Raw genomic sequence first — 23,093 nt, 5'->3', positions numbered from 1 at the left:
CCCGCGGCGACATCTGAACAGGTAAGCAGAGGTGCGGGGGCGGTGGATCAGCATCAGCGGTCATGTGGACAGCCGACTGTCCAATAGGAAAGCTTCTTCTCCTGCTCCGGTCACATGGTCCCAGCTCACAGTGCAGTATGGAGTGCTGCAGCTCCCGTGCGGGCTCCACACTGATGCTGATGCTGCCCCCCCGCCCCCGCACCTCTGCTTACCTGTTCAGATGTCGCCGCGGGCTTCCAGCAGGTAAGTAAGAGATACTTTTCAACTACCATGACATTACCCGGATACCCGGCGCCGGGTCCACTTTCCAGCTGCCGGATCCGGGTAATTTCCGGGTAGCTGAAAAGCCACCGGGTAACGCCGGATACCGGGTAGTACCCGGTACATCACTAGAGTGCAGGAATTGAAATTTAGCTTTGTTTGCAATACCGGCCAGAAACTCAAGTCGGCGATCTCGAGTTATTGTGTCTTAAAAATATAATTGAAATGCAACCTGTCACTTACAGCACTGTATTCCCGTTCATGTGTGCACGACCTGATATCACACAGATGTTTAGTACTGTACTGTATGTACTTCAAGTGTATTTAAATTAAATCTAAAGAGTAAAAATGTGAACACACCAATAAGTATTTTTTGTGAATGAAATGTTTTCTTTGAGCACGATAATAAAGTGAAAATGAATAATACTCAAATACATAGCCTCTTTATCCAAATGTAAAATGTTCTTTTACTTTTCGTCGAACTGGCTGGCTCTTGGACGTCTTGGCCTGTAAAGAAAGAGACAATATTCAATATTAATAATCGCACCTTACATTATGAAATCCTGAGGTATTTTGGGTTTGGGGAGAAAAAGCATGGCATGGAGTACAGTACTTTACATTATGACTTTACATTGAATATGTCACGTGAGAAGCACGCGAAATGGCCGCACTTTTGTCCCGTGATGTGATCGACAACCAGACGTTGCACCTGTAGGTTTTGTGGTTACATGTCGTCGCATCTGAAAATATTGATAAAATTGAGCCCTTATTTCCAGAGATTCTCATTTGTTGCATAGATAGGAATGTTTCGTTAACAAATACATGCTTAAAGTAAAGGATTTGTACTGATTTCATCACAGATAATATATGACTGACCTCTGGATTTGAATATGGTTTCACATCCTCTATTCTCTGATCTCTACCCATTTTAGTTTTTCAAAGCATATGCCAATACTTAGTGGCAGGATTAGTCAGGCAATGTCCTTGTCATGGGTAAGTATCATTTGATCCTTCAATAAATATTAACTCTGATATTGGGTTACACCTCACAAGCAGCTCCTTCAATTCCACCCAATGAGAGCTTATTGGTTTATGATACTAGTAAATTATACATTTCAGTAATGTTGCAAAATAATAATGTTTGAAATTAGAGTGCCATTCAACGTAAAGATCTTGGTGAACAGAAAATATCATTAATTTTATTTATAAAATGTTTTACCAGGAAGTAATACATTGAGAGTTACCTCTTGTTTTCAGGTATGTCCTGGGCACAGAGTTATGATGAGAAATACTTGGTTACAAATACAGTTACATTAAGTGAGCAGGGTTATACTGTACATTATATACAAGACATTGCATGCACAGTAAGGCCAAGTTTATAGTGCCGGCGACGCGACCGATGACGTCACCCGTCGCCACTGGCGAAAGTTGCACTTCAGTTTGGAGCAACGTCGCTGGCGACAAGGCCAGTGATGTCATGGAGGGGGCGGGCAGAGTGCAGTAGGCGCTCTGTGATTGGTGTAGAGACAGTCACATGTGGCGACTGTCTCTCCCAAAATAAAATTTCAATGGCTTCCAAAATTTTTGTCGCTCCGTCGCCGTCACGCTTACTATAAGCGCATGCGATGGATTCAATGTATTTGTTTTGGTGCGAAGTTGCACCGCCGGGCAATATAAGCGCAGCCTTAGAGATAATATATGGTATAGGTGTATGTAACAGTTACAGACCAGATTAAAATGAGATACAGCTTTAGTTTTGAAAGAACTTAGACTGGTGATGGATGTGAGTCTCTGGTAGATTGTTCCAGTTGTGGGGTGCACGGTAAGAGGAGGAGCGTCTGGATACTTTGTTGAACCTTGGGACCATGAACAGTCTTTTGGAGTCTGATCTCAGATGATAAGTCCGACATGTGGTAGGGTTGAGGAGCTTGTTCAGATAGACAGGTAGCTTGCCCAGAAAGTATTTGAAGGCAAGACAGGAAAGATGAACTTTGCACCTAGACTCAAGTGATGGCCAATCTAGTTCTTTGAGCATGTTGCAGTGATGTGTGCTGTAGTTGCATTGGAGGACAAAACACACCCGCTCAACCACTAGTGGAGAGACGCATGTGTGGACAAGGGGCATGAGTAGGCAAAATGAGTGTTTCTAAACCAGAAGATCTCTCCTAAGAGGGAGAGTAGGCAAAGAGGAGCCCCCACTAGGCTATCAGGTGGAACGCAAACAAAGGATATTGTTGTAATTGAAAGTAACCAGTTGATGTATACAATATGGTGCGTGGTCGATAAAAAATTCAATCTTTAATGAGTCCATCTAAAATAAACAGGGACAGTACTACAATAACACGGAGTGCAAATAATATACAGTGCAAACAATATTGCATACAATATTACCTGTGTCTGGGGCCACCTATTTAGGTTGTAAAATCATCCCTACTTTGTAACACTTCTACATCCACTGGTTACTTTCTAGTACACCTATATAGGGAGTAGTGGTCAACCAGGACTAATTAAATGCTTCATTGAACAGGTGAGTTTTCAGATGGGTTTGGAAGGTAGAGATGGTGCTTGGCGGACATTGAGAGGGAGTTCCAGAGGTAGGGTGCAGCATGAGAACAGGTTATAGGCGTAAGAGAGCCGTGTGACACCTCCTGCACCCCTACCCCAAAACTCACCGATTTTGGTCCTTGGAAGTTGATATTTCTTTGACTGCAGTAAATTGGGATCCATTGGTTATCTCTCTGACCTGCTTTTCTCTTTTCACAAGATGTTTTATGATGCTCTACTGAGATGTGCTTTCCCTCAAGAAATATAGTCATGGGGCATAAGCAATGAATCTCAATGCATTGCATCCTCTTTCACATGGTTAGTGTCTGAGATGACATGAAAAATCCAATCAGGCTTCCCTCGTTAGGGGAAAGTAAAGAAACTTTCATTGTTTCCTGTTAGAGTTAAAACCACTGCCAGAAGGCCTGACAATCAGTGCACAAGATAATACTCTACCTGCCAATTAACTAGAAATGTACAGTGTGAATATGATGCAGGCTGTTATCTCTCTTGACCTTGTTCTCTCATGCAAAAGCTGCTAACAGCAAACAGAAATAAAAACTCAGGACTGGGTCATTATTACAAAGATGACCCTGAGTTTTGCAGATATTTAAGGGAAAATAAGTACCAGTGTTTTTCATTAACAATCCCAGGGTACCACTACTTTTTTTTCCCCCTCTAAGTATATAGTTCCATTTTTAAATAAAACACTTGATGATGCAAGGAAAGTAGAAAAAATGGGTGGGAGTTAATGGATGGTTTGTATGCACGGTCCCCGTTTCTTAAGTATAACATTCTAGTAGGATACTATTAAGACTAGATGACATGTACCATATGCACCTATGTACATTCAATAAGATGTGCAAAATGTGTTATACATTTGAAGGTTATTTTTTTTTTTTAAATGAACCAAAAGAATATATGACAGTTAATATAAATATATAAGAAAAATCAATTCAATTTGACGTCCTTGAATAAAGCAGGGGTTAAACTTGTATCCCACTGAGACAAAAAAAAAATTGTACTGTCTTGTGTGCTATAATAAAGTAAATCCAATCCAAAATGAATAATCTGCTATTATTTAAGCTGCCCCAAAACAACGGATAACCAATCCTGAAATAGAGACAAGACTAACACAAACACTGGGGCGCTTATTTTTAAATTAAACTGCATTCATTTTAGAAATACTTAATTCCTTTGCACACGAGTTGAACAGGTTAATACATGTCTTAAAGTCAGGCACTGTACGGGTTGCCAGGTGTCCAGTATTGAACTGGACTGTCCTGTATTTACACACATTGTCCGGTAAAAAAATGAGAGGTAATACTGGACATGTATTACATATTATCTCTGGACATAGCGACCTGGCCAGCTTGGGTGCTGCAGGATTTCCCTGGGCAGGGAGAGAGCAGGGCTGTGGCTAGGGGGCTGCTGCTGGGTAAGGCTGAGTCCATAGCAGGGGAGGCCGCGCTGAGCCGTGCGGACGCTCCGCGTTGAGCCCCTGCATCCTCCATGAGGATGTCTTTAGAGGGGGCTCACGCGAGCGTCCGCAGGCGTGCTGAGGCGCTGGATTTTTCGGCCGACAGCCAAGCTGTTTTTCAGAGCGCTGTCGGCTGAAAACATCTAATCAGCGCGGAGCAGCATCAACGTCATGGCGCCGTGATGTTGCCGTCGGTGCGTCGCGGGCGATTGGCCCAGTGACATCACTGCCCCGCCTCCCTCAGTCTCCCCCCGCCGGCTCGCCTGCATGGGCATGAAATCGCGCAGATTTCAGCAGGCGAGCCTCAGCGTCAGCACGCCTCAGCCCTGCTACCCCCTCTATGGCCCCAGCCTAATGCAGCCAATCAGGAGGAGGTATCAGGAGCCTGGTGGTGGGGTGAGGAGAGAGGTGTAAACTTTCACTTTACCTTCTTACAAAAATAAACCTATTTTTAATCCTTAACATTACAAACACCTTTTTAAAATGTGATCTTTGCTCCTTTTTGTTATATAGTCAGACTCTCTTAAGATATGGACATGGTATTATTACAGTAGTTTTTTTTTTATTAATTGCTGTAGATTTTGATTTTCATGTAATATTATAGTGTGTTTAAACACACTTATTTTTACATTGTACTGTTATTTTAAAAAGTAATATCTACTAAAAGAATACACAAAAATAAAAAGGCCTTTCTAAAGAGATGTGGGAAGGCAGGAATTAAATTGAGAATTAAAAAAATTACAATAATAAAACATGGCTGAATTAACATTTTCTAACATTTGCTGTTTATAAAAATGAATGTATTATTCCCACGTCTGTATAGCTACCTGCACACAATTATTGGCTTTCATACTATAGTCATCATGCTAGCAGTACACGTATTGTCTGCCAGCTCAGCGCGTTGCCAACCACAACATGGCCGTTGCATGACGTCACAGAATGGCTCAGCCTTCCTCTAGAGTCGGACTGAGTATGTTTCCTTTCCGTATAGGTTCCGGACACAGAGTGAGAAGGGCGTATAATGAAATCCTGAACCACAAATCAGTTTCCACATCTGAGCCATCAGCCCGCCTACCTAACTCCCCTTCCAATCAGCAAGCGAGCCCTGTGAGCTTCGCCTTTCGCCCTCACCCAGCACTGAAGGTAAACCGGGCTACGGGGACGGGAAAGTGAGGGCTATTCGAAAACACCAACCAATCGGGTGCGAGTCCGGGGGCGCGAGTGAGCGCTGATTGGTTGGCGTGGGCGGGGCTTGCCATTGGCAGCAGGGAGCTGGTAGCCTGGTAGAAAGTGAGTGGCCGCCGGAGGCTCGGAGCCCCTGGCCAGGCCGTCCTATGGAGCTCGAGAATATAGTGGCCAACACCGTGCTGCTGAAAGCCAGAGAGGGTCTGTATGTAAATGTATGGAGCTTGCATACATATGCAGGAGTTGTGTGTTTCAGGGTAAAAGTTAGATATGCATGATCATGTGTACGGGGAGGGAGTGCATATATATATATAATTATACACACATACACACAGACTGCGTGTCTATAGGTACATATGTATGAGTTTATAAGTTAATGTTTGGATAGATACATTTGTGTGCATATGTATACATATGGGGTTATAAGTGTGTGTGTGTGTGTGTGTGTGTGTATGAGTACTTAAGTGTTAGGTGATATCTTTTTGTTTATGGACTAACAAGTCGTCGTCGTCCCCACAAAAAAAAATTTCACCTAATACTGAAGTACTCATTTACTCTGCACTATTGCAACTGGCCTAACACAGCTATTTCTACTTAATGTGTGTATATGTATATGATATTAGTGTGCTGTTGTCATGTATAGTTACAAATGTATGGTGTAGAAGTATAAAACACATTATTGAATAAATATATACAATATTTTGCGCTATTGATGAACTCTACCCCAATGTAGAGTTAAGTGATAATGAATGGACGTTTATGCTGTTTTACGCACACCTGTTATGTTCCATTGGTAATCCTGGCTGAGATTGGGGATATTTTCATCAGGGAGGTAATTACAAAACTGAAGGTTCTCCCCTTCACATCACTCGCTCCTATATCTCGTCCTGATCTCTGTTTGGTCCTGTCAATAATAATCCCAGCAATTCCCCTACTACAAAGAGTGGGAAAGCAGACATATTGTAGTCGGTGTACAATAATTGCTCGTTTATTTTCATTTTATATGAAGGTCTTTCATTTTTCCCTGTGATTTCCAATGAACTCTGCAATGCATTGCTTCTGGCACTCAATGGGGTTAATGGCAGTCTTCCACTTTGTAGTACTTGAATAGGAATAGAACACCTCCCACCATCTAGAGCAGTGGTTAAGGAACTTAGTGTGAAATTCTGAGGGACCACAACCCTCTCTAATAGCGCGTCTGAGATCACATGCATTGTCATTTCTTTTGTATAAGGTACAATTTTCAAATGACCTAAACTTTGCAGGGAACCCTATAGGGCTGCCAAGGGTACCAAGGGATCCTTGTTGAGAAACACTGATCTAGAAAATGTTGCTATGTAGTGGATACATTAAAACGTGTTGAAGAATGGGATATAAAGATGTACACTTATTTGCATGTAAATTTTATGTAGGAATAATGCTCGCTTTACTGCCCTTCCTAAGTGGTCGTGACATGTCTCCTCACTGCAGGTGGCGCAGGAACCAGAAAGGGAAAAAGTAAGAAATGGCGTCAGATGCTGCAGTTCCCTCATATTAGTGAGTGTGAGGAGCTGCGGAGGAGCCTTGGTGAGTTCTGAGCACTAAGCATCCCCAAATCTTCAATGTACCTGTCACCATATGATTGCTTGGGAAGCATCCGCCCCCCTCACTGAATTGTTGTTGGCTAAGACTATTGCATAGTTTCCTCTTGCCCTTGGTGCTGTGACCACTTCCTGTACTGTCACAATGTACATGTGCGTAAATGTGAGCGAGCGCATGCACATGTGGGTGCATAAGGTTATGTATGTACGAGGGAATATGGTATACGTGAGGATAATCTTTCGTTATGTACTTTGGGAGGAATTGATAGCTCTGTGGTACTATTACAGGAAATGCTCTTGCGTAACCACAACCTCATTTACTCTGAGTGTGACATCTGCCTGGCTCTGTATGAACTTACGTTCTCAAACTGTGGCTTGCTGTGTGTGAAAATGCCCCCTGGCTATGTGTGAGCCTGTGTATCTAACTATGTGAGTGTATAAACGTCACTATTCCCTCGGGTTACATAAGCTCGTCCTCACTACCAACAATTCAGCCTGTTCTTTCCCCACCCCAACTGGCATTCAGACTTTGATGGCTCTATTCGCCTACTTGACTCTTGCTGCTTGTGAGGCTACTTGTTTTGTCTGCCTCTCTATAACCTAACCTTGTGTTTGTCTGCTGCAGAGAGAGATTATCACAGTCAGTGTGACAGACAGCCCATCGGACGTCATCTGTTCCGTCAGTTTTGTGAAACACGTCCAGAGCTGCTGCGGTGTGTCCGCTTCCTGGATACTGTGGTAAGAGGCCACCATGCATAGCAGATGGGGGATGCCAATATAATGTATGGGGTAGTGACACACCTCATAAATACTGCGACCGCCCCTCACTCTCTCTTATTTTGTATCTTGTTTGCAGGATGAGTATGAAGTGTCACCTGATGAAAAGCGCAAGGAGTGTGGGCAGCAGCTGATCCAGAAGTATCTCGATCCTGCAGTAAGGGAGGGTGCTCTGCTTAGGGGACAGGGTTGGTCAGGTACTGGAGGTGGCCCCTCCAGTGAAGACCTCCTTGCTATTGTATTTCCTATGTAACTCAATAATCTGCAGATCTCTTCTCTAGAGATGAAGTGTAACTTCTGTTCTGCCAGAGAAATAAGCAGAGTATTGCTGTGTAAGCTCGACCATCCCAGATTGATCTGCAGAGCAGTGCTGTGTAACCTCCTCTCTAACTGAAAGATCTGTACGACATCACTGTTTTTTTCCCCCAGAGAGAATCGTGGAGTGTCACTGTATATTCCTGCAAACATAACTGTGTACAACCTTCTTTACCAGAGAAACTAGTCTCCCATCACCTAGTACCCTGCAAGAAAGATATACACACAATTGACTTATGTGAAACAAGAGAAGCCAATAGAACATTATCATATTCCATCCACTGTCTGAGAGAAATGTATGTCCCCTTCTCAACCAGAGTGTCTGTGTGACACCTGATCTACTCAAAAACACAGTATAGCTGTGTTACTCTAGATCAAGAGTTGCCAACTCCAGTCCTCAAGGGCCTCCAACGGGTCATGTTTTAATGATATCCCTGCTTCAGCACAGGTGGCTCAGTCAATGGTTGTTCTTGAGGACTGTAGTTGGCCACCGCTGCTCTAGAAAATAGCTGAACATGACCTTTTACAAACCCTCACTACAGATCTACATCAGTATGTCCCCCAGCGTTTGTGGTGTTGCTAGTTACATGAAGTCTGCTGTCTCTCACTGTCCTTCTCCTTGCAGAGTGAAGATTACATCACAGAAGTCCCGGAGCAGCTAGTGAGCGGCTGCACTGAGAGCCTAGATCACAAGCCATGCAAAGAACTTTTCAAGGACTGTTCAAAGTAAGGATTGGGAAGGAAAGAGTGCTCTTTGAGTGGATAGGTACCGCAGGGTTGTTCACACAGGTGAATGTATGCAAAATGTGAGTGGTTAGGAGCTAAAGCACAGTCAAATCCAAGGGCGTGGAAGGGATTAAGGTACAATAAGATGAGTGTGGGAGGTAGGTCTCTAGCATGTCTAATAAGAAACTAGGTAGGTGGCTAAAAACTTAACATATATATATATATATATATAAGCGTTATTACCCATGTTAACACAACAAATAAAGTGCAATTTAACACGTGCGTTAATGATACCCGACGCGCTACCATTGTTTTAAATGGAGCCTCGTTACTTTTTGTGTTAAATATTTGCAGTAGCGCTGACACATTGTATTAACGGGACCGGTAACTTCTGCTACATGTGAAGTTAACGCGGCTCTTCCCATCTGTCGGAAGATCAGTGATCTATTCTATGCTACTTATTTGAGACCTTTTTCCTTCTCTCTCCAGGCTGGTGCATGATTTCTTGAGCATGGCTCCGTTTTCAGACTACCTGGACAGTGCGTTTTACAACCGCTTTCTGCAATGGAAATGGCTGGAGAGGTGAGAAGTAACGGTGGTCTACGTGTGACTGACAAGGCAGTGTGCGTGTGTGCTATATTTGTGCTATATTTTATTTTTTTATTATTGTTCCCAGGGAACCCGTTACAAAGAACACATTCAGACAATACCGTGTGTTGGGCAAGGGGGGCTTTGGAGAGGTGAGAATACGTGTTTTACCCTAATTTTGTCTAACAAAAAACGCTGTTGCTTCCGTCTGCTTTTCTCATCACTTCTGAATGCTCCTTCTGATCCCTGGTTACTGACCACAAACTCTGTGCTGCTTAACCTATTGCCCATTCTCTTCCTCTTCCCCTGCAACAGCGCTACTGCTCCCTGCCCTGCACCCGTCTGCAGCAACATCACGACACTTAAACCATGGCTCATCACCCTTTCCCCAAATTACCCACCCCCTCTATCCTTTTACTCATCCTCTCTCTCTTCCTCCGCCCTCCCTTTTTTTTTTTTTGCAGTGGAGGGGTGCACCAATGATTCATAGCATTGGATCTGGTAATTGAGGACTTTGCAAGTCACTCCTACGAGCAAGGGAAAGATGGCTATTCTCTGACCCACACAATGAATTCCTTTCCCTTCAGGTCTGTGCCTGCCAAGTGCGAGCGACAGGAAAAATGTACGCCTGCAAGAAATTGGAGAAGAAACGGATTAAGAAAAGGAAAGGGGAATCCATGGCCCTCAATGAGAAACAGATCCTAGAGAAAGTCAACAGCAGGTTTGTAGTAAGTACAGATCCATTTAGAGGTGTAGCGGTGAACTGTCCAGCAGCTTGCAGTCATGGGTGGAACATAAATGGGGAAAGTATAAAGGGTTAATGGGCCTTGTAGACTAAAGTCTGTTCCCATGTATTTAGGCGAGGTGGAGTTAGTGATTGAGGCTGCTAACCTGCAGATTAGGACAAATGAGGAGGGTTTTCTGGCCCGTCATACGGTAGAATAGATTAAATGAATACTAAATCCTTAGAGTTGGAGAGGAGCGATTAGGGGACTGGGGCATAGGTTAAGGGTTTACCAGATCCTTAGACTGAGAATGGCATTGAGATGAGAATGGCATTGAGGTGTTGGTGGGCTCTGGGGGGGAAAAGATTAATTTAATAGTCCCTCATAATGGAGAACACATGAAATGGTTGCTGCTGCATGCAGACTGGGGAAGATGTAGGGTGGTCACTGGACTCAGACTATAGATGTCCAAGAGTTACTGGACATGCAGCCTGTGGGCGAAGTTAAGGATGTTATAGGTCATGTTAACTGGGGAGAAGTTAGAGGATTGTAGAATACTGAAGAGTTTATAGTTGCATTTGGGCCAGTAGAGGCGTTAAAGTGTTCATGTGCCATGCAGATTAGAGTTGAGGCTAAAGCTCTGTGAGTGTTCAGACAGAGGTGAGGTTAGAGGGTTTTTGCACCTATAGGGAAAAGTGATGTAGGGGTTGCAAGGTCCTGCAGGGAGTTCCTCCGGTTTATTTTCATTTGACACCACTGCAGGTTAGTCTGGCACATGCATATGAGACAAAAGATGCTCTCTGCCTAGTGCTGACACTGATGAATGGAGGAGATCTGAAATTTCACATTTACCACATGGGTGATGCTGGATTTGCTGAGGACCGAGCAATATTTTATGCTGCAGAAATCTGCTGTGGCCTTAAAGACCTGCACCAAGAAAGAATCGTGTACAGGTATGTAATCGTAGATTATCTTGCCCAGATATGAAGGGAAGGTACTGAGGGAGGGAAGAGATCTGGTACAGGGGAAGGACGTAAAGAGAACAGTAAATGGTTAACAAGCCGAGCAATGCAACATGTTTTTTCTGGGGGCTGGACAGACAAAGCAGGATTTTAAATATGAATGGGAATAGAGAGAGGATTCTCTATTCTACATGTAAAGCTTGAGCAGAATCTTGAACAGACATGAGGGGAGATTGTGGCAGAGTATTATATGCAGATATGAGGTGCACAGCGAGAGAATCTTGTGTATAAAACACAGGTTGGGGCAGACCCGCGGTTTGGTGCAAATGTTGTAGGTTGTGATACAGTCTAGATGAGCAGTGTGCTGATTCTTCATAGCTACAATTATAATATGCAACGCATTCGGAACCTCTGCTCTCCCTTAAAGTGTACTGTAGAAAGGCAAGAGCACAAGTTTTCTTTCACGCGCTTTATTTATTTTAAATGAATGAACCACTTAATAATAATCCTGTTCTTTGCACAGAGACTTGAAGCCAGAAAACATTTTGCTGGATGACAATGGTAAGTAGACATGTTTTGTGCTCCAGCAACAGTCCTGTGTCTGCGTGTTTAAGTCAGGGTTGGTTGTACATTTGTGTGGGTCACAGGGTTGCATTGTTTGTTGTGTAGAATGGGGGGCTCGCCCCTTCTGATGCTCTGGTGTCCCAGCTTATTTAAATGTGTGCGCTCAAACAGGGCACATCAGGATCTCAGACCTTGGGCTTGCTGTGCATATCCCAGAAGAGCAGACCATAAAAGGAAGAGTAGGCACCGTTGGATACATGGGTGAGTGAGGAGTTAAGGATGATTATATATAATAACGATGGAGAGGACATTTAATATGGTAAGAGATGTCACACTGCTTTCTCTCCCAGCCCCTGAGGTGGTGAGGAATGAAAGATACACATTCAGCCCGGATTGGTGGGCGCTCGGATGTCTGCTGTACGAGATGATTGAGGGACAGTCCCCTTTCCATCAGAGGAAGAGGAAGGTAAAGCGTGAGGAGGTGGAGCGGCTGGTGAAGGAAGGGCAGGAGGAGTACTCCATTAAGTTCTCGTCTGATGCTAGATCTCTCTGCACTATGGTGAGTGCGCACACTGACTTGACATCTGAGTTACACTATTGTACCATCTTCAGCATAAGTTGATAGGTTAACATCCTTTCATTACTTAGATGTTATTAGGGCATTGACGGCTAACTTCAACAGAAAACCTTGGGAGAATTTGGTGCTGTGTGTGTGTGTGTGTATATATATATATATATATATATAGATATAGATATAGATATAGATATAGATATAGATATAGATATATCTATATCAGCAGACATAAAGTGAAATTGACTCGCCTGCACATAGGCAAAAACAGAGCAGAATTTGGTAAACCATTTTTACCATGGTACCTATAGGTCTGTGAGTATGAAAGTCCATATTAAAGGGTGAGTATGAAAGTCCATATTAAAGGGAGCAGAGATAGGGGGGCTATGATAGTTCATACTCTGGCTCGTAGCCAGGCTCTGAAAAGCCAAAGTATTTTCTACAGGCAAGTCTCATAGCTGCAGTGAACTGGGCTTACTCAGACAGGAGAGCGAAATCCAGGACTGAACTAGTTACTGCCCCGGCAACAAATACAGTATTTAGCCTTTCAAATGTCCTTTGGGCAAACGGATGTAGCCCAACTCCACTTCCTCTTATTTGCTGCAATGAAACCAATTTGCCCTGCGCAGTGAAGCAGCAGTCCCTGGTTTCACATCTTGTTAGCAATCTTCAGACCGCCATTTGCCAGGGGAGCAGGTCTGTGGCAAACTGCAGTCACGCACAAAATAAGCCCCAGGGCATGATTTGGTAAAGCGTTGGCTGTGGATTGCCCTGGCCTTTCTACTGCCCACCCTACTGATTGCAGGACTGCATTTATGAACGCGCGAATACGTTGTTGGCTCCTCCAACACATGGAGGGTGCATTGCACCACACAGGACAGGAGCAACAACTTGTACCAAACCTGTGCCGAATCATGGCTGCCCGTTGCCCTCCCTCGTCATACTAAATTGAAATATAAGGTTAAATGCTGAGACGGATGGTAAACTGGAATTTACGTTTCCCGTAGAGCCCGGGTTGTGCAGGAGAAAAGGTTGGGCCCCCTGCTAGGAGGTTTACTAACACCGCTGGCATTTAGTGAGCAGGAAAGTACAGTCTATTCACAGGCGTGATGAGGCAGATGGATAACTGCACTTGGTATGACCAATGTGTTATAGGCGCCGCTGAGAGCAGAAGGGCGAGGAAAGCATCGCACCGGCTGTAATCAGAACATCCTTATAGCGTGTCCCCTGCTGTGCTGCTTTATCATATCCCTGGTAGCCAAGTTTGCATTGGTTATGTGGAAAAAAAAGTGACCTTTCACTTATCAGTATGTATTTGTTGCTAGGCTTTCCACGGCAACAGTTGTTTCCTTCTCTGTATTTCTCACAGACTTCCTATTCGGAGGTAGCATAGCGTTTAGCTTTTGTAAGCGCTGCTATTTTTTCTGTCCGCCTTTTTTTTTATCCTTTTTTTTAAAAAATTTGAGAGGAAATCGTATTTTAATATAGGAGCATCAAAGGGGGTTATTTGTCTGCTTCCCTACTGCACACGTGGTATAAGGAATGACACTATATACATAAAAATTGTAGCAGTAGACAAATAACTTCAGTTGCCGCTTGTTCTGCCGTTGAGTGGAAGCCATAATTGGATGATGCTATCACGGCACAACAACTAGACAAGAACAAAGACAAATGCACGTTTGAACGGGCGATACCTCGTAGGACCAAAGTGTATAAAAGTCGGTGACATGTTTTAAGGCATCACATTTGGGCAATTAATGTCGTTTTTGTTTTATTTTTCTCCCAAAGTCTGATACCTATTTTTAAATCTGTTAATAAACACTACTACGATTTGTTTAATCATATCCTCTGGCGACTCCTTTTTGTGTGATTTCCCTTCTGCGTTCAACGGGAGTTTGCACAGGCAAACTTTTTTTTTCCCTGAAACACCCCCCCTCTCCCTCACTTGATTGGCTCTCTGATAATGACAGGGGGGGGATAGCGGTAAAGAAAGCCTTTGGTTGGCAAACAGAGGCCTCCAAGCAAAGTGTTGTGTCTAATGAGAGAGAGCTTTATTCCCAAAATGTTGAGCCTCTTGTTGCATATGTCAGCCTTTTGTAAGTATTTTAACTTTTTGGGGAGGTTTATATTGCATTGGTATGCTGTTTTATATTATTAATTTTCCAATGCCCTTTTTTTTTTTTACATATATCTATGCAATTGACAAAGTTGTGTACATAATTTTTGAAAACAATTCCGCCTTGACTTTGGGGCTTTCCCTTATAGCCACGCCTGTGCGTCTCTGTTGTCTACAAGGTACCCCTTCTTCTTTATTTGTTGTATTGTGAGGTTAAACCGTGTGGGTACTGTACAGGTATGCACTCTAATCATATATTTTATCAATACTGTTAACTTTATTTGCAAAAAATGTCTCTTGTTGGGCCAATAAAATACATTATTTTATTTTTTTTGCATATTTTTGGTGTTTTTGGTGTTTAACTATAGCTCTTGCACACTGAAAAAATACAAATCCGAAAAATAAAAAGCAAGCCTAAAAATGAAACAAACCATATATACTGTACATACTGTAACGTGCCAAGTCCACCCAGGTAAATGTCACCAGAGGCAGCTGCTCTGCACTCTCGGCTGTTAGGTGCTTGTGAGAGCCTGCTGTCCTTTGAGCTATTAGTGTATTAGTGCACCCAGGCTAAATATAGTGTTATGCGAGTGCCGCCTAACGGTATTATATGGTGTATGTTTTAATTATTTTCACATTTGCTACAGGTTTGTTTTCTTTTAGTGCTTTTTCTATATTCCTATAAGTTGTCCTTATGTCCCTTCCACCCCCTCTGTTCCTCTTTTTATAGGTACGGTCTGCTTGCCTATCTCATGCTACAGGGCAGGGGCACTCAACTCCAGTCCTCAACCCCCTCCCCAACAGATCAGGATATCCCTGCTTCAGCACAGGTGGCTCGGTCTTTGACTGAGCCTCTGAGCCATCTGTGCTGAAGCAGGGATATCCTGATCTGTTGGGGAGGGGGTTGAGGACTGGAGTAGAGCGCCCCTTCTGTTGGCTGTGGCATGCCCTCCCTGCTGTAGGCTGTGGCATGCCCTCCCTGCTGCAGGCTGTGGTATGCCCACCCTGCTGTAGGCTGTGGTATGCCCTCCCTGCTGTAGGCTGTGGCATGCCCTCCCTGCTGCAGGCTGTGGCATGCCCTCCCTGCTGCAGGCTGTGGTATGCCCTCCCTGCTGTAGGCTGTGGTATGCCCTCCCTGCTGTAGGCAGTGGTATGCCCTCCCTCCCTGCTGTAGGCTGTGGTATGCCCTCCCTCCCTGCTGTAGGTTGTGGTATGCCCTCCCTCCCTGCTGTAGGCTGTGGTATGCCCTCCCTGCTGTAGGTTGTGGTATGCCCTCCCTGCTGTAGGCAGTGGTATGCCCTCCCTCCCTGCTGTAGGCTGTGGTATGCCCACCCTGCTGTAGGCTGTAGTATGCCCTCCCTGCTGTAGGCTGTGGTATGCCCTCCCTGCTGTAGGCTGTGGTATGCCCTCCCTGCTGTAGGCTGTGGTATGCCCTCCCTGCTGTAGGCAGTGGTATGCCCTCCCTGCTGTAGGCAGTGGTATGCCCTCCCTGCTGCAGGCTGTAGTATGCCCTCCCTGCTGCAGGCTGTAGCATGCCCTCCCTGCTGTAGGCTGTGGTATGCCCTCCCTGCTGTAGGCTGTGGTATGCCCTCCCTGCTGTAGGCTGTGGTATGCCCTCCCTGCTGTAGGCTGTGGTATGCCCTCCCTGCTGTAGGCTGTGGTATGCCCTCCCTGCTGTAGGCTGTGGTATGCCCTCCCTGCTGTAGGCTGTGGTATGCCCTCCCTGCTGTAGGCTGTGGTATGCCCTCCCTGCTGTAGGCTGTGGTATGCCCTCCCTGCTGTAGGCTGTGGTATGCCCTCCCTGCTGTAGGCTGTGGTATGCCCTCCCTGCTGTAGGCTGTGGTATGCCCTCCCTGCTGTAGGCTGTGGTATGCCCTCCCTGCTGCAGGCTGTGGTATGCCCTCCCTGCTGTAGGTTGTGGTATGCCCTCCCTGCTGTAGGCAGTGGTATGCCCTCCCTCCCTGCTGTAGGCTGTGGTATGCCCACGCTGCTGTAGGCTGTAGTATGCCCTCCCTGCTGTAGGCTGTAGTATGCCCTCCCTGCTGTAGGCTGTAGTATGCCCTCCCTGCTGTAGGCTGTGGTATGCCCTCCCTGCTGTAGGCTGTAGTATGCCCACCCTGCTGTAGGCTGTGGCATGCCCTCCCTGCTGCAGGCTGTGGTATGCCCACCCTGCTGTAGGCTGTGGTATGCCCTCCCTGCTGTAGGCTGTGGCATGCCCTCCCTGCTGCAGGCTGTGGCATGCCCTCCCTGCTGCAGGCTGTGGTATGCCCTCCCTGCTGTAGGCTGTGGTATGCCCTCCCTGCTGTAGGCTGTGGTATGCCCTCCCTGCTGTAGGCTGTGGTATGCCCTCCCTGCTGTAGGCTGTGGCATGCCCTCCCTGCTGCAGGCTGTGGTATGCCCTCCCTGCTGTAGGCTGTGGTATGCCCTCCCTGCTGTAGGCTGTGGTATGCCCTCCCTCCCTGCTGTAGGTTGTGGTATGCCCTCCCTCCCTGCTGTAGGCTGTGGTATGCCCTCCCTGCTGTAGGTTGTGGTATGCCCTCCCTGCTGTAGGCAGTGGTATGCCCTCCCTCCCTGCTGTAGGCTGTGGTATGCCCACCCTGCTGTAGGCTGTAGTATGCCCTCCCTGCTGTAGGCTGTGGTATGCCCTCCCTGCTGTAGGCTGTGGTATGCCCTCCCTGCTGTAGGCTGTGGTATGCCCTCCCTGCTGTAGGCAGTGGTATGCCCTCCCTGCTGTAGGCAGTGGTATGCCCTCCCTGCTGCAGGCTGTAGTATGCCCTCCCTGCTGCAGGCTGTAGCATGCCCTCCCTGCTGTAGGCTGTGGTATGCCCTCCCTGCTGTAGGCTGTGGTATGCCCTCCCTGCTGTAGGCTGTGGTATGCCCTCCCTGCTGTAGGCTGTGGTATGCCCTCCCTGCTGTAGGCTGTGGTATGCCCTCCCTGCTGTAGGCTGTGGTATGCCCTCCCTGCTGTAGGCTGTGGTATGCCCTCCCTGCTGTAGGCTGTGGTATGCCCTCCCTGCTGTAGGCTGTGGTATGCCCTCCCTGCTGCAGGCTGTGGTATGCCCTCCCTGCTGTAGGTTGTGGTATGCCCTCCCTGCTGTAGGCAGTGGTATGCCCTCCCTCCCTGCTGTAGGCTGTGGTATGCCCACGCTGCTGTAGGCTGTAGTATGCCCTCCCTGCGGTAGGCTGTAGTATGCCCTCCCTGCTGTAGGCTGTGGTATGCCCTCCCTGCTGTAGGCTGTAGTATGCCCACCCTGCTGTAGGCTGTGGCATGCCCTCCCTGCTGCAGGCTGTGGTATGCCCACCCTGCTGTAGGCTGTGGTATGCCCTCCCTGCTGTAGGCTGTGGCATGCCCTCCCTGCTGCAGGCTGTGGCATGCCCTCCCTGCTGCAGGCTGTGGTATGCCCTCCCTGCTGTAGGCTGTGGTATGCCCTCCCTGCTGTAGGCTGTGGTATGCCCTCCCTGCTGTAGGCTGTGGTATGCCCTCCCTGCTGTAGGCTGTGGCATGCCCTCCCTGCTGTAGGCTGTGGCATGCCCTCCCTGCTGTAGGCTGTGGCATGCCCTCCCTGCTGCAGGCTGTGGCATGCCCTCCCTGCTGCAGGCTGTGGCATGCCCTCCCTGCTACAGGCTGTGGCATGCCCTCCCTGCTACAGGCTGTGGCATGCCCTCCCTGCTGTAGGCTGTGGTATGCCCTCCCTGCTGTAGGCTGTGGTATGCCCACCCTGCTGTAGGCTGTGGTATGCCCTCCCTGCTGTAGGCTGTAGTATGCCCTCCCTGCTGTAGGCTGTAGTATGCCCTCCCTGCTGTAGGCTGTAGTATGCCCTCCCTGCTGTAGGCTGTAGTATGCCCTCCCTGCTGTAGGCTGTAGTATGCCCTCCCTGCTGTAGGCTGTAGTATGCCCTCCCTGCTGTAGGCTGTAGTATGCCCTCCCTGCTGTAGGCTGTAGTATGCCCTCCCTGCTGTAGGCTGTAGTATGCCCTCCCTGCTGTAGGCTGTAGTATGCCCTCCCCGCAGCTCGTGCTTTCTCTTCAGTACAGCAGAAGCATTGAAGTGCTATTGTGCCAGGTTTCAACTTTATCCTCTGAAACAGATTGCCCAACTCTTTAAAAATATGTCATGCTATATTTATGAAGTTGTAAGATCCGAGACATATATAATAATAATATCTATTACACTAATCTAGCAAAGGAAAAACTGCAGCTACTTTCAATGGGATTCATTTTCTTTGCTAAATACGCTGTTGTCCCAGTTTTCACCCAACAATGTAAGCACATAGCCCCATAAATCTCTCTTAAGCCTCTTCCCTGTTCCCGTGCAGTTTTGGTGGTTTCAGTAGTGCTGATGAGTGTAATTCAGGACTCTGTTGGCAGATCTCTTAACCTCTTCTTGTTATTTGTTTATAGCTGCTGTGTAGAGACCCTGAGCAGCGGTTGGGGTGCAGTGGAAGGGGGGCTCAGGAGGTGAAAGAGCACCCGCTATTTAAACACATCAACTTCAAAAGACTCGAAGCCGGTATACTGGAGCCTCCTTTCAAACCAGATGTAAGGATGTGTATTCAGACTTCGAGAGAGACCAAAGGAAAATGGGGAGAAGGGTAGGATGCATGATTTGGTGGAGACTGGGGGGGGGGGGGTGGACTTGAGTGCTGGGGTTGAGCACCCCTGTCTTGGAGGATGGACTGAGTGTCAGAAATATACACCTTGTTACCACCACAAGGGCGCCTGAAGGAATGTCTCTATGTTTTCTTGAAAGCCAATATGTAAATGCAAGCTAACCTTTTTATACCCCCTCCTTCAGCCTCAAGCCATTTATTGCAAGGATGTCCTGGACATAGAGCAGTTCTCCACTGTAAAGGGGGTGGAGCTGGAGCCGACGGACAGCGACTTCTATCACAAGTTTGCCACCGGCAGCGTGTGCATCCCCTGGCAGAACGAGGTGCGTGGGAGAGGGTGTGGAGGGACTGGGGATCTGGGCTCTGAGCGGGCAGTTACCTCCCATCTCTGCCCCCTTACAGATGATAGAGACAGACTGCTTCTTGGCGCTGAGTGCACTGCCCGCAGATGGGAGCCTCCCGCCTGACTTGGACTGGCGGGGTCTGCCTTCTCCAGAGCCCAAAAAAGGGCTGCTGCTGCGTATCTTTAGCAGACAGGTAATGAGGCGCAGGGCCGGCTTACCGGGGAGGGGGAGGGTGCGCTGGAATATCTGGCAGTGCAATGCTCTGCATACATTGTGCATTCCCCCCACAGGACCACATTGAACTAATAGCAGTTGTGTGTTTATTAGGGTAAAAGCGAAGTGATTAATTTCATTAACGGTGAACAAACTCTGGCAGATGATATGTATATTTTTCAATTCTATTTGGATGTTTTTCAGGTAAGTGTGTAAACTTTGCTAGGGCTTAAAATTCACTCTCATCCGGGACGAATGGAAAACTGAGGATGATGTAGCTTCTGAAAAGACCACTACTGCCCAAGGAGAGCATCAGTGTGCAAGAGCTTGTTGGGCATGACTGCGGGAAGCAGGGCGGTGACTGACTGCTCTGCGTGTGACGCTGTCCTTCTCTAGCCGTAGTCTTTCCTGCACTGGCCCCTGTGGTGGACGAGTGGTCCCCAGAAGTGGACCAGTGTAGGTAAGTTACTATTTTGAGCCCTGAATGTTCTAACCTGAAGTTGGGGGGGGGGGGGGGGTGTTTGCTACCCTCATCTCTGCCTCAACTCTACTTCTAATTGGTTTAATTGCAAGGCTTTCAACAATTATTTAAGGCACAGATCTAAGTTTAATCCATTAAAACATATTGCTACTAGTTGAATTTCACCCAATGTGGCCCTGCACCTTTTAAATGCAATCCAATTGGGTGCAGGGACAAAGGTGCCCGAAAAGCACTGCTAAACAAAAAAGAAAAGGTATCTTAATTTTGTTTAACAGTCTTAAAAACTAAAAGCATTTTGTCAATGCAGATAAGAGAAAAACGTTTATTTAAATAGTGGCGAGAGGGTCAAGATTTCCCGTAACAAATCAACAGAACGCTATTCCAGAGAGACTGGAATAGATCGGTGTAGAAAGCGCACACACTCTTGTTGCACACACTCTTGTTGCACACACTCTTGTTGCACACACTCTTGTTTTTCAAAAGAAGCTCCAACAACAATGTACATTTTAATATAGTGTCCCGATGACCTTTGCCTTATTAGCTATAAAGAGCTGCATGTGATAGTGAACATTGTAAAGTTTATTTCCCCATAATAATAATACTTGCCCATAAGACCTCACATTGTCTCAAAGCCGAGAGGTATACAAAGATTTGTCCAAGGGCACAGGGCCGTGATGCTAGCATTTCCTCTGTAGCGACCAGTACTTTCAGAATACGTTCCTCCCTGGTATTCTGCTGCTTGCTAATGTTCCCAGTCAGTCACCGCTCTAATTTGGTACATTGTCCAGTATTTTAACCTCCTGATCTTTCTTTCCCCCATCAGGACTGCTGTGGCAATTGCAGTGACGATGACGATGATGGCGATGAACCGACTCGACTATAGCCCTTATTGGACCTCAGATTACTCACACAATTGGACCGGTTTACACTTTTTTGCACAATTAAAGTCAATCACCTTGCCTGCTGAAGGGGCTGCAATTTGGTGCTCAGTAATGTGCCTCATGCCTCTCCAGCAGCAGAGGTGTTAATGATATTGTAATGTATAAATTCAGATCTATAAATATGGGTATGTATATTTTCAGCATTTTGCCCCACAGGCTTGTAAAACTTCTTACCTTGCTGCCATAGGCCAAAGGACTGCACAGGCCTCTCAGGAAGGATTGGGGTCATTGAAACCCTGTATGAGAGTGTTAATCTTTCTATGTGCCATGAATGTTTTTATTTTATTTTTAACAAGAGGGGAGGGGGGGGGAAGGTATTCTTTTTATATATAAACATACGTTGATTTAAGGGACATCTCCCTCCTCCAAATTGCTTCATTTTTATGTATAATACTGGCACTTGTTTCTTTTGTGGTCAGTATCATTGCAATTACATTTAAGTAACGTAACGTGGACACCTACTGATGTTCACGAATCCCATATGTGAAATCCCGCCCTTCTCACCTTACGAAATGAGTGCTGTTAATTCTACTGATTTTATTCTAATTCAGGGTCTCACTGTGAGCAGTGGAATTGAGTGAAAATGTGTGTTGACGTTTTATGTAAGTTAAACTCTCCCCTTATTTGTGCATGAATGGGCCATACGCTGTTTGGTTGTGAGTGCAATGGTGCCAGTGGTCTGTCCCAATCGGAGACTTTGTTGTGTGGGAGCCATGCATTTACTGGTGGTGAAATGAGTGTCTGGGTGAAGTGGGATGGGGCTTTCTTACTAACATGATTTATAATGCATTAATAACTTCGACCTGCGAAATGCACAGCACCCACTGCAGTGTCACGTGACTTGTCCATAACTTGCACTGACACTGATCAAATCTCACTCCTTTTGTCGACTGGATGAACATTCTTGTGCATTGCTCAACAGAGCTTCTAGTGCCTAATACTTACATTGCTGCATGTTCCTCAAGCATGCTGCAGAGATGGACTGGCTCAGACGTGATGGGAAGCAGTGACATACACGTTTCCCTTCGCCATTGATATCCAGTTCGGTGTATGACCTTATACTCCGAATGGCAGTGCTTCTTCCTGCACTGCTCCCATGTCAATTATTACCCTTATTACCTGTCATGTTTTCCTTTTGTAACTTTTTTTTTTTCTGGATTTTATACATTATTATTTTTATTTTTTAAAGAACATTTCAGTTTTGTTTTTCTTGGTGTCTGAATTCCTAGCCATAGCGGTAAGGCGGAGGGGTGCTCGGGGGTTTCTTGCAGCTGTGCTTCTGAGACTGATCATCGTTAGTCAGTCTGCGTTGGCATGATGGGTGAGTGGCCTTTATTCCCATACTGAATTTCTTTCTGCGCAGTAGGTTGAGGACATAAAGCCAATTTGTAGCTTGACCATGTCAGTTCACTTTATTACCAGGTGGGGCAATTATTTTAAGGAAGACAGAAGTAATAATAGGGATTGGTTAAAAGCAAGTATGAGTGGGCAGTGACATGAGGGAGGGTAAATGCAACTGCCTTCCACCCCATGCACGAAATAGCGATTTGGGTGGGATTTTGCATAGAATCATTAAGTTAGGAGGGATTCAGAAAAGCAGTAAAAGAAAGTCTTCAGGCTGTGTACGAATGCTCGTCCTTTGGGTAATAATATACAAGGAGTAATTGCAGTAATGACCAGGGATGATTTGGATATTGTGGCTGTTACTGAGTTGTGGTACAGAGAAAATCAGGACGATGCCAGGTTATAGTCCATTTAAAAAGGACGGGGTAGGAAGGAAGAGAGAAGTTGCCCTTTTATGTGAAGAACAATATAAAGGCTACTTTAATACAGAGTCATGGAAGGTTGTTCTTTGTACTGTGGTTGTCCACAGACCTGCTGGCCAGGAAGATGAACGGTACCGTGTTTTATTTGAGGGCATAATGAATATGGCAATGAAGGAAGTGGTAATAATTATGGGAGATTAAAATTTGCCTGATATGGACTGGAGTGGATCTGTTGTACAGTAGGTCCAGCCCAAACATTCTGGATTCCTTCTAGGGGAAATCTGTCAAGCAATTGGTGAGAGAGCCCACTCGCAAAGAAAATACTAGACTTAATACAAGGGATAG

General features: G+C 46.1%; 1 protein-coding gene across 3 annotated transcripts; it reads left to right on the top strand.

Moving 5' to 3' along the window:
• The first annotated feature begins 5,295 nt into the window (after positions 1 to 5,295).
• On the top strand, positions 5,296 to 22,188 carry GRK6 (G protein-coupled receptor kinase 6). Of its 3 annotated transcripts, none has more exons than XM_075600854.1 (16): positions 5,296 to 5,428; positions 6,941 to 7,036; positions 7,676 to 7,788; positions 7,907 to 7,984; positions 8,768 to 8,868; positions 9,358 to 9,450; positions 9,545 to 9,608; positions 10,044 to 10,184; positions 10,944 to 11,134; positions 11,667 to 11,704; positions 11,879 to 11,968; positions 12,058 to 12,266; positions 18,795 to 18,932; positions 19,189 to 19,326; positions 19,406 to 19,540; positions 20,865 to 22,188. In XM_075600854.1, the coding sequence occupies exons 2-16, from the start codon at positions 6,985 to 6,987 to the stop codon at positions 20,922 to 20,924; spliced, it is 1,641 nt and encodes a 546-aa protein (XP_075456969.1). In that variant the 5' UTR covers positions 5,296 to 5,428; positions 6,941 to 6,984; the 3' UTR covers positions 20,925 to 22,188. The 3 variants fall into 3 exon arrangements, with proteins under 3 accessions (XP_075456969.1, XP_075456967.1, XP_075456968.1); XM_075600852.1 differs by lacking the exon at positions 5,296 to 5,428 and adding an exon at positions 5,516 to 5,671; XM_075600853.1 differs by lacking the exon at positions 5,296 to 5,428 and adding an exon at positions 5,544 to 5,685.
• Positions 22,189 to 23,093: the final 905 nt, after the last annotated feature.

This window comes from Ascaphus truei, chromosome 5 (genome assembly GCF_040206685.1).
Source record: "Ascaphus truei isolate aAscTru1 chromosome 5, aAscTru1.hap1, whole genome shotgun sequence".
Classification (NCBI taxonomy): domain Eukaryota; kingdom Metazoa; phylum Chordata; class Amphibia; order Anura; family Ascaphidae; genus Ascaphus; species Ascaphus truei.
Note: the sequence above shows the minus strand (reverse complement) of the source record. Positions and strands in the feature narration are given on the sequence as shown.